The sequence below is a fragment of the Pezoporus wallicus genome, unplaced genomic scaffold (genome assembly GCF_028554395.1).
Source record: "Pezoporus wallicus isolate ANWC-B61680 ecotype Strahan unplaced genomic scaffold, APGP_CSIRO_Pwel_v1 contig_749, whole genome shotgun sequence".
NCBI classification, from domain to species: domain Eukaryota; kingdom Metazoa; phylum Chordata; class Aves; order Psittaciformes; family Psittacidae; genus Pezoporus; species Pezoporus wallicus.
The window spans coordinates 473,336-490,853 of NW_026641327.1; the positions used below are offsets into that span (position 1 = coordinate 473,336).

The 17,518-nt window shown below is 40.3% G+C and overlaps 1 protein-coding gene across 4 annotated transcripts in view; it reads right to left on the minus strand.

The window, feature by feature from the left end:
• Positions 1-701: 701 nt before the first annotated feature.
• EXOC3 (exocyst complex component 3) overlaps positions 702-17,518 on the minus strand; it is a 31,001-nt gene continuing 14,184 nt past the window's right edge. For all 4 annotated transcript variants that reach the window (XM_057423043.1, XM_057423041.1, XM_057423042.1 and 1 more), the window contains 9 exons: positions 17,056-17,173; positions 14,213-14,338; positions 12,656-12,756; positions 12,062-12,172; positions 11,171-11,321; positions 9,386-9,508; positions 3,444-3,605; positions 1,926-2,053; positions 702-1,481 (listed from right to left, as the gene is read on the minus strand). In XM_057423043.1, coding sequence (XP_057279026.1) covers positions 1,310-1,481; positions 1,926-2,053; positions 3,444-3,605; positions 9,386-9,508; positions 11,171-11,321; positions 12,062-12,172; positions 12,656-12,756; positions 14,213-14,338; positions 17,056-17,173 — 1,192 coding nt within the window. In that variant the 3' untranslated portion in view covers positions 702-1,309. The remainder of the gene's footprint in view (positions 1,482-1,925; positions 2,054-3,443; positions 3,606-9,385; positions 9,509-11,170; positions 11,322-12,061; positions 12,173-12,655; positions 12,757-14,212; positions 14,339-17,055; positions 17,174-17,518) is intronic.

Genomic DNA, 17,518 nt, shown 5'->3' on the forward strand with positions numbered 1-17,518 from the left:
TAGTTACTGTCACCTCCATCATTGCTGAGGGCTGAACACAACCCTCAAAACAGCAGCCTCATTCCTCTCCACCCACCTGCAATTTCTAGGAACAGGGCAAGGTCCCACAGGACATGGAGTATCTCCAGGCCTGCTAAAACTCTTAGGTGGATATCCTGAACCATCCTCAGCCTTTGGGATGCACTACCCCGTCCGTGAAAAAAACTTAGGGTGTTTTGTTTTGCCCTTCATCCAAACTGCTGACCTTACATGTGAGGACATAGGGAGAAGGCCTGAACAGCACAAGGTCTGGGTGTTCACAGCCCGAACAAGTTACATATACAAACTCCACAACATTAACTGCTAATTAATACAGGCTTCTGTGCTTAGCTCTGGCCCCTCTGTTCAGGTATAACTCTGCTCTCTGCCCTCCATCAAGTCACTTTAAATCTACAATTTTCTAGTAGTATTTTATAATCAGAACAGATAACACTGAAAAGAGCTTTAAGCATTGATCTGAAAATACTGTGAAAATAAAACACATTATCTTGTGCTTTCAGGAAACTGCTAAATCCAAAGTTTATTCACACTTCAAACAAAACAAGACTTAAACCTACTGTAAATCTATAAGGATGTGAATACAACATAGCTGAAGGTAGCAGTGGTTTAGCATTTTATTGAACTGGTGGTGCTTTATGTTTTAGTGAATCAATGAAAAAAAATTGTACCTCGTGTGTTTACTTATTTATTCACTCTATAATCAAATTGCACAACAGCAATTTCATTCAGTCCCCTTAGTCAGGAAACCGGATTTCATAATTAAGGTTTCTGCAATAAACTATTTTACACCAAAGTAAGTACATATACAACGTATAATGTGAAAGTGGACTGAGGATATTAATACACGCTCAGCTCAATGCAGTGCCATATAAAGATAGTTCTAAAGGAGTCTGCTTAGGTACTGTAGGAGATGTATTTTAGCATATCCAACACTAATGCGCTGTTATTTTTGTACAAACATCCTTATATGGCATTGCAGGACACGGTGCAAACATATTCCACAAGAAAAACATTGGCTGACAGCAAAAATAGGTCAGTGGCTGCAATAAATAGGTCAGTGAAAAGACCTCCTCCATTAGAAGCTTCATTCTTCAAACATGACCTTTACATCCATCTTATTTCCCACATCCAAGTCTTTAGAAAAAAACATGCTTAGCAAGTATCAGTGTATATTGAACTTTACTCAAAATAGCATTGCCAAATTTGCCCTCAAATATTTCAAACCTGTTGATCCCAGACGAGTAATGACACACAGACACCAAGTTGTCAGTTACTTAAGAAGTTTTGGCACAGTCAGAGTAGGAACAGTAATTTCTTTAAAGATTGGCACATAGTTTGGATTCGGTTGGCTCGGACCTTGATCCAAAGTCTCAATGATAGTCTGCTTCATATCTCTGCTGGCATCACCTCTCACTGTCAGCAAAGCTGCAATATGGTCATCCCTGACAAAGGAAAATGGTAAAACTGGCATTAGCGGGAAACTTCACACAAGGAATATCTTTGTCAGAAGTATCACTTAGTTGGCAATCTTGTCTTTCTGTTTCAGCATGTACTTCAATTCTTCAACAGACCTCCAGTCACTCAGAACTTACTTCTCCAGCTGAACATAAAGGCACTGTTTTGGCCTCTCTTAGGACTCCAAAACATGTTTTATCCTTCCAAAACTCAACAGTGGAAATATTTTTGTTATTCCCTTGCTGTACCACTGAGTAATTACATATATGTACCTTCCAGCCCAGCTCACCTACACTTCATAATAACATCATTTTTCATAAGAAAGTGGTTACGTTATATGTAAAAATACAAACACATTGTCTCACCCAAACCTACAAAAAACTATGATGCAGAAACTACTGTCTTTTAACTTTGAGGACAAAGAAAATTACCTGATATCTGGGTATTTACTGACTAAAGTTGAAACTTCCAAATAGAGCAATGAAGGATCAGTTAGCTTGATAACCTCTGCAATGGCTTCAATGATGTCACAGAGTCCTTCAGTGTCCTCTCCAGAGCCCTGCAAGAGGAAAAGTAAAAAAAAAAAAAACCAAAAAAAAATAATTCCCAAACCAAAATTCCTCATATCTATGGAACAAGACAATCTCTATGGTCCCTTCAACCCTAACCCTTCTAGGACTCTATAAACAATCCTTTATAATCAGTATTTTGCCCAGCAATGCTCTTGAATTCCCCAAAGAGCTGAATTTTCAGACATTAAGAAAACTAAGTAATTTTTGAATTGTCACTGTAAGTCACCTCCCTCTTTCCCTGTCCTTCTTCAGCCAGAGACCTACCCTCGGAGTATCAGTAAAGAAAGTCATGTCTTACAAACAAGACATTGTATTTATCCACACAGTGACGCATTCTAGTCTTGAGCTTCTGTTAATAGGCCAGCAAAAACTTTAGGAACAACTGATGTGAAAGCCAGATCTTTTCAGAAACGTTACGTAAAAACTGGCCCTGCATCTGCTTCCTTCTAGTCATCTGGGCACCAAGGCAGCTTTCAACAACTTATCAACTGAACTGTAACATTGATTTAATCTCTGAACTCTTTAATCTCTTCATTCCAGGTCACCTGGTCCTACCAATGTGCAGGTATTGCTCAATGCATTTATCCCATAATCTCTTCTATCAATGCCTCAATCTGAAACAGGTTTTACACAGAATCCCACATAATGAAGGACTCTGATGCAGGAGTTGCCCTAGCATCTTCCACAGTGAGCAGAGATGAACGCTGCCTTTCCCAGTTTTCCAGGCTTTATCTTTTTCTGCATTCTTTTTGCATTTTGTCATATTTTGTCCCTAGGAGCTTTCTGGCAGAGTCTTGCTCCTTACACAGTTAAACATTCAGTATTCATTTTAGGCTATCTGGTACATTGTTTCTGCCTGCCTTTTCTATTTCTATTGCACCTTAAATGTCTTGTTGATTGTAAGTAAATAGACTGCATACTACTTAGGTAATAAGTAACCACATCTCTTCAATGCAGTATTGCTCTTTCTTCCAGCCAGGAAAAATAAAGTCTTATTTGTTTGAATTTTATTTATTTAATTTACTTTCTTTTATTTCATCTTATTTTATTTTAATTATTTTATTAACAAACGACTGCTTTTTTCTTTCACTGACTACTGTGAATTCAAGGCACCCATCTCTGTGGGGCCATTCAAATATTCTACTGCAGAGAGCTTTACAAGCACAAAGTAGTAGAAACTGGTGCTCAGGAGCTATAGCAACAAGCCTGAATGCGTTCAGAAACACTGTGCCCTCAGCTGGCAGCCTGGATATTTACAAGTTCCTCAATGTTTTAGAGAGATGGGGATCTAACCCCAGCCATTCTCCCCAAGCAATAAACATGTGTGGTTCATTCTAAATCACGAGGTTAACAGCATTATCCAAAGAAAATACTTACAGCTGCAAGCTTCTTAAACAGAAATCGGAACTGTTCTGCTTCTTTGCTCATTCTTTCTGCGCCCTCTTTTCTCTCTTCTGCATTCTTAAAAGATATACGTTTTAACATGATTGCTCTGATGTATTCTACAACCACTCTCCGATGGGCCTCGATAGTCATTGTCTGAAAGAAAAAAGAAAGGTGGTAGATTATGCCACTGACACCTGCAAATGTCACCATTACTTTTAGGTTTTGAGCAATTATCAGGCTTTGAAATGTGTATTTGCACTTCATCACCAGGACACAGCTTTTGCTAATACTATATATTTTGAGTGGCTCTAGGTTTTCACAGTGCTAAAAGAAATGACAATCTGTCCTTCCCTAATGAGGAGGATGTGTCAATCCTCCTGATGAAAAAAAAAAAAAAGAAGCAGCAAAACCAAGATATCTCTAATGAGGTCTGCTTTATTTTTGAGAGCACTTCTATCTAGAAGATCAAACATGAAACAATTTGGATATCTTTAGAAGAGACCTGTGCCTGGCCTTGCAGACTTGCTCTCTCTGGTCAAGGAATGACCAGCCACCAGAGGGCCTTCTGCTGGAGAACTCCAGCATTTTGCATAAAGCACTGCAAATCATGCCTACATTATCTTGGTCAAGTCTGGCAAGAAGCCTCAAGAGTCAGCAGCAATCGCTTCCTCAGATATTCCTGGACTGATCTGCTGTACTGCACTTGTCTTTTCATAAATAGCTCCTGGTGATTAAGTGAATCATCTGGCAGTGGTGCAAGAGTAATGCTGAGGTTTGGTAATAAAGAACAAAAATCCCACAAAACCTTTGCATTTTTTCAACTGTAATGTAAGGAAGAATCCTTAAATCCCACAAGTCCTCAGGTATTTTCTTCCCCTAACTAAGGTGGCAAAGTTACTTACAATTAAGAAAAAGACTGTGGAATAAGTAGTTACAAACTTTTAACCATATTTTATCAGCATAGATCAAGCTTTGGTTTCAATCAACATGTTCCTCAGTCAAATTCTGGAGAGAGGTTTCAGGAAAGAGAGAAAATAAAGAGGGAAAACAACAGATTAGAAAGTACTGGAAGTCACAGCTCTCATCTAGGACATGAAAAACGTGAGTGCAAGTCCTGCTCTCAAGACTGTGAACAAATACCAGTCTGCTGGCTGTTCAGGGATGGTTTCTCCTGCATTGGTGGAATTGATGCCAATTACACAGAGGAAAATTAACTGCACAGAATAGACTGTGGGAGACTGATATGTATGCCCTATCCCACAGAATCACAGAATTGTAGAACAGTAAGGCTTGGAAAGGACCTCAAGATCACCAAGTTCCAACCCTCCTGCCATGGGCAGGGAAGCCTCATGCTAGAAAAGTGAAGAGGAAGAGGTCTACTGCAGCTGAGGAACACTCAAGAAGAGCCACAGTGCAGTGACAGGGCATTCACTTTACATGCAAGGAACAATGGCAAAGCATAATGACTGTAAGATCCAGATCTCCCTCATTCCAGAACAGTGCCCTTCGCTTTACGCTATAGTCTTTTTGCAGGTGCTTTCTTTGTGTGGCTGTTAAAAATCGGATTCTCAAAACAGGGTTAACCAAGAGTATTTTAAAACCAGAAAAAAGCCCATCACAAACCAGGGGAACAAACAAAAGCATGTTCCATCCAGTGCTAGAACCTACGGTGTCTTGTCTAGGAGATTTTTTTGTGCTGGTCTGATGGGTGCCAAGAAATGTGCTTGCCATCTTCCTCCCCATATGGTAGCAATAAATGCTACACGAAGAAAAACATGTGACTGCAGAAACTGGTATTAACACTTGAAGAAACTCATGCCAAGCTGTACTACCTCGCAGTAACAAACCAAATCCAGAAAAGAAAGCTGTTCCTGCGATACAGACTAATTCTGGGAGTGACCTAACTTTCTGTGTGTACTTTTTCTGGACTGAAAACGTGTATTATTCACTTACATAATAAGGCCTCTACAATCTGCAAATACTGAAGTTTAAGAGGTCATGCGAGAAGCTTTGAACAGTCCCCTCTATCTCTTAAAGATTTGAGTAAACATAGGATTTTGAGACTGTCTTTTAAGCAGCTGTACTTAGTAAGGATTTGTTCAAAGACCTCACCTAAATCCTGATCTTGCTAGCTTCAAATATTTCCTACATCTTAGGGAATCATTTAAGACATGCTATCTTAACTACACAAAACTCATTTTAATTCAATAAAGGATAAAACCAAGTGCAATTATACTAAAGAATAATAGAGAAATGCAGATATCCTTTGACAGATCACAGGGAAAAAAAAAAAAAGACAAAAAAGATTTAACCTAGCGCATTATACTGCTGCATCAGCATGTTAAACATGTTATGCATTTGTGAAACCTTATGGCAGCAGTTTATGCCTCATTGCACATATTAAAACACAATTACAGAATTTGCTTTAACTAAAAAAATTAAAAATTACAGGCTAGAAAAACTGGTGTCAAAGAGCTAGCTTTATCTGACTACAAACTTCTGAGGAGAGGTAGAAGAATACAAGCTGGTAACAACAGTCTAGTAACACACAAAGAAGCATGGCCAACAGGTCAAGGGACATGATTCTGCCCCTCTGCTCTGATGAGACCCTACTTGGGAGTACCATGCTGTCCTGGGTTCAGCAGTAGCAGTCATTTTTCCCCTTCTTGGTAGCTGATGCAGTGCAGTGTTTTGACTTTCAGCTCAGGAACAGAGCTGATAGAGATGTTTTGGTTTGGCCAAGGACTTTGTGAGCCTCATGCTCTGCCAGGGAGGAGGGGAAGCCAGGAGGAAGCAGAGACAGGACACCTGACCCAAACGGACCAAAGAGGTATTCCATACCACAGCACGTCATGCCCAGGAGGTAACTGGGAGTTAGCCGGAAGGGCTGGGAGACTGCAGGGTTGGAGGAGGTATCGGTCGGAGCTTGGTCGGGCTGGGGGGGCGAGTTATCGGTCAGCTGGTGCTGAGGTGTTGTATTCTCTTCCCCTGTTATTTCCTTTGTCGTTATTGGTGGTAGCAGTAGTGATTTGTGTTATACCTTAGTTACTAAACTGTTCTTATCTCAACCCCTGGGAGTTGCATTCTTTTCAATTCTCCTCTCCATCCCTCCGAGAGCAGGGGGAGGGCAAGAAAGGGGGGGAAGTGAGTGAACGAATTACCTGACTGGGTTTAAACCACGACAGTTCTTTTTGGCGCCCAACATGGGGCTCGAAGGGTCGAGATAACGACAGATCTGACCAGATTAATAGTCACTCATCACAATGACGATTTATTGGCTCTCAGAGTTGTTTCTCTTGATCTCACAGCTTCAGAATGTTGTAACTTACGTAGAGCCGGTATTTGCTGTGTTAGTGTTTATCAAGTGTGGGGCCTGGGCTAAGGTTCTTGTCTCACTGTGCTTTATGGCAATGGCTTGTAATACGGGCGGGCTCCAGCAGCAGGGCGGGACGGACGTGGCCGTGGACTTGTACCTGGCCGTCCGGCTGCTCTTCACCGTCCTGGCCCTCACCCTACTCTCCATCTTCGTGAGGCTGCGGGGAGCCGAGGGGGAGCGGCCCCAGGAGCCGGCGGCAGCCGAACCGACCCGGGAGAGCGGCCCCGGGGACCGAGCGGCGGCGGGAACGGGGCCGGAGGCCGCGAGGGGACGGCTGCCGGTGGAGGAGGTCGGGGCGATCGAGGAGCGGAAGGAGGCGGCTGCCGAGCAGCGGGAGAAGGCGGCGGAGGAGCCGAGCCCCGCGGAGGAGCCGAGCCCAGCCCCGCGACGGCCGAGAGCATTCCCCGGAAGCCGCCCGCCGAGCCCCAGGAGGATGCAGGAGACCACGCAGCACTTCCCAGCCAGGCAGAGGAGGAAGAGCTGGACTCAGGAAAAGAGAAGCCGGTGGTGGGAGAGCCGGCAAGCACAGCAGCTACACCAGCCCCAGTGACAAGTACAGCAGCATCGTGTGAGAGTTCTGAAGGTTTTGAATGGGCTTTGAGTATCCTTGGGACCTGCCTGCTGATTGTGATGGGGATCAGCATGTTGGCACACACACAGACTGTGTTCTACCCACAACCATTTTGTCTGATCTCAAAAGTTAAGCAGAGTCAGGTTTGGGTCTTGTCTGGGGTTAGACGACAGTATAGGGGGACCAAGAGGTTTTCCCCAAGGCTGGACAGTCATGAGTGGCAGGGTGTGTGTGACAGTATGGACAAGTATCTAGTCCACTGGGCCCCTCCAGTGCTTTGGAAGCATCGGAGATGGAAGGCAGCTGTATGGAGTCCCCAGCAGCAAGCTGCAGAAACTGCTGAAGGGGACAGTGAATTATTTTGAATCTGGTGGGCCCATGGCACTTCAGGCCATCAGAGCAGAGATGCAACATAGAGATGGACTCATGATCGAGGGGTGGACTTAGCAATGGACACTATTGCCCAGGTTATTCACAAGTGTGAACACTGCACACAGTCTCTCCTGCTCTGGAAGACTGTTACAAGAGATGGAGCCTGACATGGACCAGATGGACACAGCAGCTTTATAGGGACTGGTCCATGCACTAAGATAAGAGTGCACCGAGATAAGAGTGATGGTATATTGAAAATGTGGGATCTGAGCATGACGTGAATGGTATGGAATAAGGGGTGGATAATGTCCTGGGTTCAGCAGTAGCAGTCATTTTTCCCCTTCTTGGTAGCTGATGCAGTGCAGTGTTTTGACTTTCAGCTCGGGAACAGAGCTGATAGCGATGTTTTGGTTTGGCCAGGACTTTGTGAGCCTCATGCTCTGCCAGGGGGCAGGGGAAGCCGGGAGGAAGCAGAGACAGGACACCTGACCCAAACGGACCAAAGAGGTATTCCATACCTCAGCACGTCATGCCCAGGATGTAACTGGGAGTTAGCCGGAAGGGCTGTGAGACTGCAGGGTTCGAGGAGGTATCGGTCGGAGCTTGGTCGGGCTTGGGGGGCGAGTTATCGGTCAGCTGGTGCTGAGGTGTTGTATTCTCTTCCCTTGTTATTTCCTTTGTCATTATTGTTATTGGTGGTAGCAGTAGTGATTTGTGTTATACCTTAGTTACTAAACTGTTCTTATCTCAACCCGTGGGAGTTGCATTCTTTTCAATTCTCCTCTCCATCCCTCCGAGAGCAGGGGGAGGGCAAGAAAGGGGGGGGAAGTGAGCGAACGAATTACCTGACTGGGTTTAAACCACGACACATGACCAGCTCTGGAGCTCCCAACACAAGAGGGACATGGAAGTGTTGGAGTTTGTCCAGAGGAGGGCCATAAAAACGATCAGCGAGAGCTGAAGCACCGATCCTATGGGGCAAGAATGAGAGAGCTGGGGTTGTTGCCTGGAGAAGGCTCTGGGGAGACCTTATTACAGGCCTTCAGTTCTTAAAAGGGGCTTCCAAGAAAGATGTGAAGAGACTTTTCAGCAGGGTGTACTGCGACAGGACAAGGGGTAATGGTCTTAAACTAAAAGAGGGGAGATTCAGAACGGATGTGAGAATAGTTCTTTACAATGAGGGCTGTAAAATACTGGCACAGGTTGCCCAGAGAGGTGGTGGATGCATGACAGAGACATTCAAGGCCAGGCTGGATGCGGTTCTGGGCAACCTGATCTAGTTGAAGATGCCACTGCTCACTGCAGGGGAGGTTGGACTAGATGGGCTTTGAAGGTCCCTTCCATCCCAAGCTATTCTATAATTCACGACTTTACATTTTGATTAAATTCTGCACCTCAGATCTGTCTTTGACAATACCAGTGAAAAAAAATTAAAGAAAAAAGATGAGAGAGAACTGCCAGATTCAGACTTCTGCAAGACGATTATGAACATGCTTTTCATTTCCAGTGATGAATCAAGCCAATTTCTGTATTCCATTTCTGAATTCCATTTAGTGTTCACTAATTCCAAGCCAACATGATACTCAAGAGTATCACAGATTATTTTGCACTTACCTTTTTATAAGGCTTCTTTATTTTTGAAAAGTCATTGAAATAATCCTCTACAGTGACACAGATAGTCCCCACCGCATTACACCCCATCAACCACTTCTTCGTCATCAGCTCATTAAGATGTGGCTGAAAAGGCAGTAAACAATCGATTAGAACACTTTCATAGCATTGCAGTTACAAAAAAGTAGGAAACAGTTTTAAGCATCACACATTTCCAAATTACACTCCTTCAACAGGAATAAGCAGTACAGAACAATTGTGTGATCAGTTGTCAGAATGACAGTTGCCACAGAGAGCTACCCTGATATACATGCTGTGTGTGTGTAAACCAGCTGCACTAACCTGAGCATTTGTGTCATACTACTTCTCTAAAATGCTTTATTATGTTTTCTATTTAAATGCCTATGCTAAATAAAAGTATAAGGATAAAACTTGTGTAAAAGCTGATGATTCCAATGTTAAATATGAGGCACTTTAAAACTGTTGTGATAATGCAACTTCGTGTTTGATTTCTTGAACTGCTGCTGGCTACTCAGTTGTTCCCCTTTGCTGGCCCCACAAACTCCCTGTGCCTATGCCAAACCTGGTGGCCTGGATGCTTTACTTCTTTACCAGAACTCCACAAGTCATAATTTCAGTATTCTCTACATCCACATACACATCTTGCTTTGCTCTACCCAGAGGAAAAGTTATGTATTAGAGCACAGTACTTTATAAATTATAATAGTGACATGACGCTTGAGGTTAATGAATTGCAAAGAATGGTCATTAAGAGTAGATGGAGTGTCTTCTCAGAACCAGTGAGCACAGCTAATGAGAAATAAAAGGTTTTGCTTAAAAGCTCCAAGTTTAAAGTAAACACTGCTCCAACATCTTTCTTAATGCGAGTCATTCAAGGCATTTACATTAGTTCAAAATATTATTACAAATCTAACAAGTCCCAGAGCACCTTTCTTTGCTCCCACCATTTCTCTAATTTCCCTGCCTTCCTCTCCATACTCTCAATTCCTTTTTAGTAATTTTTTTCTTTTTTTTTCCCCCAGATGCTAGAATTCTTACACATGGAAATTTGTCAGAAAAGGCCCACCTTTGGAGTCAATCAGCTGCCTTAATTATAGGTGTACTGCATCTGCACCAAGATCATAGAACCACAGAATGGAAAAGACCTTAAGATCATCAAGTTCCAACTTCTCTGCCATGGCCAGGGATACCTCACACTAGACCATGCTGCCTGAGGATCTGTCCAACCCAGCCTTGAACACCGCCAGGGATGGGGCATTTACCACTTGTTTGGGCAATCTGTTCCAGCGCCTCACCACCATCACAGCAAAGAACTTCTTCCTTATAGCTAACCTGAACTTTCCCTGTTTAAGTTTAAACCCATTACCCCTTGTCCCATCACTATGGTCCCTGACGAAGAATCCCTCTCCAGCATCCTTATTATACACAAGGTAATTAAATTGTCAGCACTATTTTCCCAAATAATTCTTAAAACTCAACTACAAAAGTATAACACTAATTACAGTCTGTTAGGAAATATTCACTGTATACAAAGAACCTGCCTGAAGTCATCCTGTGAAATATAATTAAGCAACCTTTTAGTCTCCTACATTCAAATTGTATCAGTGAAGAACAATATTGATGTTCACTGGCACTTTGCTAGCACATCACATATAAAATGTTTAGCAATCAAAAGGCTTCATAGCTTCTTTATCCCTGAATTATTTTTCCTTATAAAATAATACTTCTGAGTTGTTTGGTTTTTTTTTTGAGGAAAAAAGTTCTAACCTCTAAATCCATGAAGACTTCATCTAGCAGGCTAGAGCATCCTTCTTTGGCAATGATGTCTAAAGTTGCATCCATGCTTGCATGACTGCTTGACAACGTGTCTTCCATTTCAAGTTTCAAGTATTTTCTTTTCAGACTGATTATAGATTCTCTGTGACAAATAACAATGCTTTTCATCATCTACCAATGCACAACTGCATTGCTACTAGATCTCTGGAGTGCATACATGGAAAGAAACATACTAGAAAGTCTTATTTTTTGCAAGAAGAAATAATGCCAGCTGCTTGCTTTGGAAGCCTTAATTTGCTCTCCAGCATGACTTTAGAGTGATCAACTTAGGCTAGTTTTATGCTGGTAACAAACTACTGCTGACTTGTAGACTTGAGAATAGCAGCAGATACAGATGAACATGGGGTTGGACTGCTGAGCACCAAAACATGTGCAACAAGGATTTCTTTCCCTGTTTTGATATTCTTAATAAAGTCTACCTTTACTTTTCTTCACCTTGATGATGGCTGCTTGAAGGTGAACTGTGAGAGATCAAATGTAAGAGAAGATGGCAGGCCCCAGACCAACTACCTGGAACAAATTTTTCAAATTCTGAAAGTTGCAGACAAATTTTTCTTTGGCAATGAAATTCTTGGAATAACAAGTGGATTTTCAGCAGTGAGGGGGAATGGCTTGGCTTGCCTTGCCAAAGGCAAAAGCAAACACAACATCTGCTTCTTAAAACAGTAACATACTTCAACCTATTGTCTTCTGTAGTCAGCTAAACTATCTTAACTGAAACCCTCTTTGTATATAAAAGGAGGAGAAGGTCCTGCGAACACACAGTATTACAAATCAAGTATCAATACCTTTTCACAATACTGTAAGAACATGCAGACTTACTTAAAGGTTTGACAGTTGTTGATGACTGCAATCATGTATTGAACATAACACTGAGGATACTGACGATTTTTAAGATGTTCTTCTTTATACAACTGTGCTTCATCTTTGTACCTGTAACATAAACAAGGAATGTCATTAAATAGAAATCTGTAATAACTTAAGTACACCTGTAGCTTCAAATGCTCCATAAGGGCCTGTCAGGTACTTAAAAGTATTTTATAAAAGGTTTGTTGTTCGTGTGATGTTTAACCCCTTGGTTCTGAGCAGAATCTAGCCAAGGAGGTGTTTTCTGTCTTCATTAGGAGTATAAGACACAAATTTGAGATATAAAAAGTTGAACTGACTCCATAACAGCCATTTGCAGAGAGGAACTGAAAGTGCCACTCACCAGCACTGAAGAACTTCTGTGATGAAACAGGGGAAGGGATGAAGAAAGCGAGGAAAGGAAAGGGAAGAAAAGCTTGGTTGGCACAGTTGTGACAGGAGAAAGAAAGCAATAAAGAAATATCCATACACGAAAAAAGTATTGGAATTGTAGGAACAAAGAAAAGCAGAAGCAGCACAAAGCATTTATATTTTAAAAAAGTATATTACCTGGTTAAAAATGAATTCATTTGTTGAAGACATAGAAGGAGTACCTTTGTTTTCAAATCTTCATTTATCTGAGCAGCCACCTGAAGATTCTGCTCAAACATCTAGGTTAAAAATAGTTTAGTTATTAAAAAGGGACCTTTAGGAGTGGCAAACCAAAGACAGAGCTCCTGTCTTGTTGGAGACTCTCACTAGCACCAGCTTTACATATGTCTTTCTTATTAAACAAGCCTGTACAATTGCTTCTGACTAAACCAAAAATCACTATTTCTGTAACTAAATTATTGGCAACCATTAATATACGCAGCAGTTTTCTCCTGACATTGAGAACAGGTGCATTCTTTCTCCAGCAAGAGTACTTACTATTTCTGATTCAGTAGGAATTTGTCTTTGCAGTGGATCAAATTTCTTGGGTCACCTCCTGCAGCTAGTAACGAATAACCTTACAACTCAAATTCCTTTGCTTTCGCCATACGTGAAAGCAGCAAGTTAACATCAGTGAAGTAGACAGGACCCCTAAACTTCAAAAAACACAACTAGGCACAAGATCCAGGTGACCTACAGGGAACTGTGTGAGGGAAGAGGCAGACTAGAAAAGAAGGGTACAAAACCAGCTGGAAACGTGGGCTGCTCTCATGCCCAGATGATTTTGAAAGTTTCACTGTTACATGAATCTCAGCACTGCAACCTCTGATAGCACACTATCCAATCAGCCACCAGTTTCTTTGGCATCACACACTTTCCAGAAAGGATTAGATGAAGTCAACCTTGGCACTAATATAAATGAGAACAAATGTAGCAAAAAACACAGAAAAAGAAAGGAAAGAAAGAAAGTGTAAAATAATTGCAGGAAGAAGAAAACATCTATCTTTCATTGAAGGTACCTAACAGTATTTGTAAAGAAAAATCAGAAAATGAGCATAATAAGCTGACTACCAGCTTTCTACTACCAACAGGGTGGTGCAGTTTTGTGTTTGTTTTTTGTATGGCTTTATTTTTTATTTTTAAATCTTAGAAACAGCCTTATCTTTTCTGTTTTGAGGCTATTTCATAATTTGGACAGGCATTAACGTTAACTGAAGTAGTGTTTAAACAGCAACATTTTTGATCTCCAACAGTGCTTTTTTTTTCCAGTATTAAGATGTTTGTATGACAAAAAAATTATAGGAACAAATACATGCCTAACAAACTCAGCAGCATATTAACAAGCAATATTCTACTAACTATCAAACATCTCATCTGGTCAGTTTATACTACAAATTTGCATGAAGAGACCCAAGTAAAAGCAGTTAACTAAATATAAACAAAATAGGTTTGGAAAAATGTGTTTCTAATCTACACACAAAAAGAACTAACTCTAACTGTTAAAGTGAAGAAGGCAAATAAACGTTCAAAAAACCCAACCCCTCCAATTAACAACTCTAGAGGAGAAAACCTATACTTCAATAGGAATAAACCCAACATCATTCCAAACAGCTTGGTTTCCACCCTCTCATCTCTCTGCCCCAAATTCATATACCGCTTCTGCAGATTGTCTAGAATAATCAATTTTTCTTATACCTGAAAAACAATAGCTGGGAGTGTCGTCTGATAGTACCCATCTTGATCTGCTTCTGGTTCAGTTTCTTTTATCCAGTCTTTTTTATCTGTCTCCAGTGCTTTTCGCAGCCAGCCAATGATGTTAGACTACATTAAATAAAGCAACCAAGAAAAAGATTTATAATTTAACAAAACAAAAAAAAAATCCCACTACAATATTTGGAAGAGCAGTCATTTACATAACGCATAGTATATAGTAGCAGATAATGTTGCTCACTCTTGTAATTACTACAAGATACAGGTAACATAGACAAATTGGAATTTGCAGTAAAAAAAAGGTTAGTACTGGCAAACCAGTGATGCAGTTCTTAGGCACACTGGAAGGGGAGTACTCCTAACACAAAGAGCAAGTCAGTTAGGCAGAATCAACATGTTTATTAACTTTGGAAGCATTCATTAAGCATCAGGTTTTAGGTTTCAAACTGAAATTTTCAAGAGCTGAAAAACCTGGGATAATACTTAATGTAGAAAATTTAACAGATATCTGCTTGTAGTTCCTTTACACACATTTTAGGAAACTGATGCTTGTTACTGCTGGGGACAAAACCCCAGGATTAGATTACATAGGCTGTATTTCTTGGAACATAAGTGGTGCAGAAAACTGTGATGGAGATAAAACAGCTGGCTCTCCTCCCATCTGACCAGCACAGTATACAGCAAACAGACATTAATAACAACTGGTTTTAGAACTAGATTAAGCCAGTTTTGTGATCAGCTACATCACACAGATACCATGGACATATTTGCTAGAGTAGGCAGTAAAGACCAACATGTTTGCTAAACATGTAATTGGATTCTTTGATTTCTGTCTAAAATAATTATCCTTATATTTTCAAAGGTTTGAAGGTGTCTGATTCTTTTCTGCTTTATTCACATTTAGTCAAAACCCCTGGTAGAGGGTCATAATTCTTTCTAATGTATAACAGGCATATTAATGTGCCACACAACACAAAATTAAATAGGACCAGCAGGTATGTACAGAAATGGGAAAAAAAACAGTTTAATAGAGGTATGTTTTTAATGCTAACATTTTCAAATGTATTAAATCAGTATATTTTGGTCAAAACTCCTATCAGCAGATAGGATTAAGGAAGAAACTGAAAACAGTTTTCCTGCACAAGGAACGCTGCTGACCAAATGCAGACCTCTAGTTTCCTCCTTTTTTTAAATGACAGTGAGTGGCCTGTCAAGTGCTGTACCTGCAAAGTATACATAGTACCACCTTCAGTTATGTAAAATGAGGTACCTTCTTCCTCATAAGCATGGAACTGCTCTGATGAGATATGACTAACAAAGCAGTTAATCTTTAAGCCAGAAGCCCAAGGGGCATCAACAGTTTTTACCTTAAGATCATCATTAACAAGAACTTTCTAAAGCTGAGGCGCTTAGGGAAAAAAATAATATATTAGAAATCTGTTAATACCTATTAGCATTTTATTTCTTATGAAAATGAGCCATTTTTATTGACTTAAACATCAATACTTGATAGTTACAATTAGGAAATACTTTCATTTACCCAAACCAAACTAGTTATGTTTTGTTTAAGAACAGTTTTAAATGAAACATCGAAAGAAATAAAGTGGAAGTGGGGATGTGTAGAAAATTAGATCATGCTGAATCCTGCGAAACAAATCAGCAGTTTCAGTATCTTCTGCCTTAAAAAGAAGATGCAGCCAAAAAATCAAAACTAGCAAAAGAAAACCACTCCGTTTAACAGCACAGTGGCTTTGCTTTAATTTATTTATAGATTATAAATACAAGTATTCTATATTTTCCAGTAAGTAGGGAAAAAACATTACTGAACAACCAATGTAAGTATATTTTTTTCATCTTAGCAGGGGATGAAATGAATTCAAAGGCATTTCCTGAGTCAAGCCAAAAGTAGCCTGAGAAAACAAACCAATGTTTTTTGTCCTAAAGGTAAGTGCAGAAAAATAAACTTACATGAAAGTCCTAATAAAGCTAATGTGAAGTAGAGCCTCTACTGGCAACTTCCGTGAGACATAACAAGATTGGTTCATATTATTGTGATACCAAGGCCAAGTAGTTGCTGTTGCTGGACATATTTTAGCAGCTGGCACATCCAAAGGAGTAGAAAAATTTCCCTCCTCTGCTTGGCAGAGTTCCTAAACTTAGGAGGAGGAGGAATTCAATTGAACAATGTACGAACAGTAAGTCCAAAGTTCCAACTACCCTAATCTCTAAAGAAAAATAGATCTAAAAACCTGACAAACATGTACTGATTCTTTTGCCGTGCAGTTGGCCAATTTCCAGTGATGCTTAGGATAAATCTAAAGACATCTCTTCTTCGTTAAGATGCACTTAAAATGGCATCCACAAAAGGAAATCATGCTCATGCAGTTCACAGGCTTGAAAGGAAAAAGACTGTTAAAAGAATCAGTCTGGCAAACATGAATATCCTGATTACCTTGAAAAGATCACATCTGTATTAAATGTTGACATGGTTACTATAGGGACCAACTGCATTCAATGGCTTTTCAGTATAGTAATACCTAACATATTATAGCTATGAATTTACATGTATGAATAACTCCTTTCTAATAAGCTATGATAAATACAGTCTGTAAAGCATAATTATTCCTTGAAATGGCATGATTTAAATCTATAAAGTCACCACAATACAATTTTATAAACAGACTTACGCATAGCACATGAAAATCTATAAAAGTAGCTATACTAAGTTCACATTCAACACATTAGTTTCCTCTGATGGAAGAACAGCACCAAGGCGTTAACACTGCCATAAACGCATCTAAACTTATTTTTGCATAATCATTACTCACAGTAAGTGTCGACATGTACTTGCTGAGAAGCTGGTCTACCACATTTTGTGAAATCAGAGCATCCAGAGAATTCACATCCACTTCAGGAGACAGTTCTGAATTTCCCATCATCTCTGTACTGAGTTTAAAAAAAAAACCAAGCAAACAAAGAGAGACATTACAGATTAGTAAAAAAAATTTGGTAAAAAGTTAAAAACTAATCAGCTTTTTTTGCACGACCACTGTAATGGGCAGTTTTCCAATAGCTACACATTTCAGAGAGTTCTTAATAGTAACTGCAACAATAACTGCATTTACAGGGAATGTAAGTAAAACTATGTAATAGAAAGAACAGGATGCAAAAGCTATAGCCCAGCATATGTTAAAAACACATATTACAGGCATTTTAAAAATTCAGCCCTTTCATGTGTTTCTAACTTTTACATAGGAGAATAAGCAACTGCTTGAGACTGAGTAAAAGCCA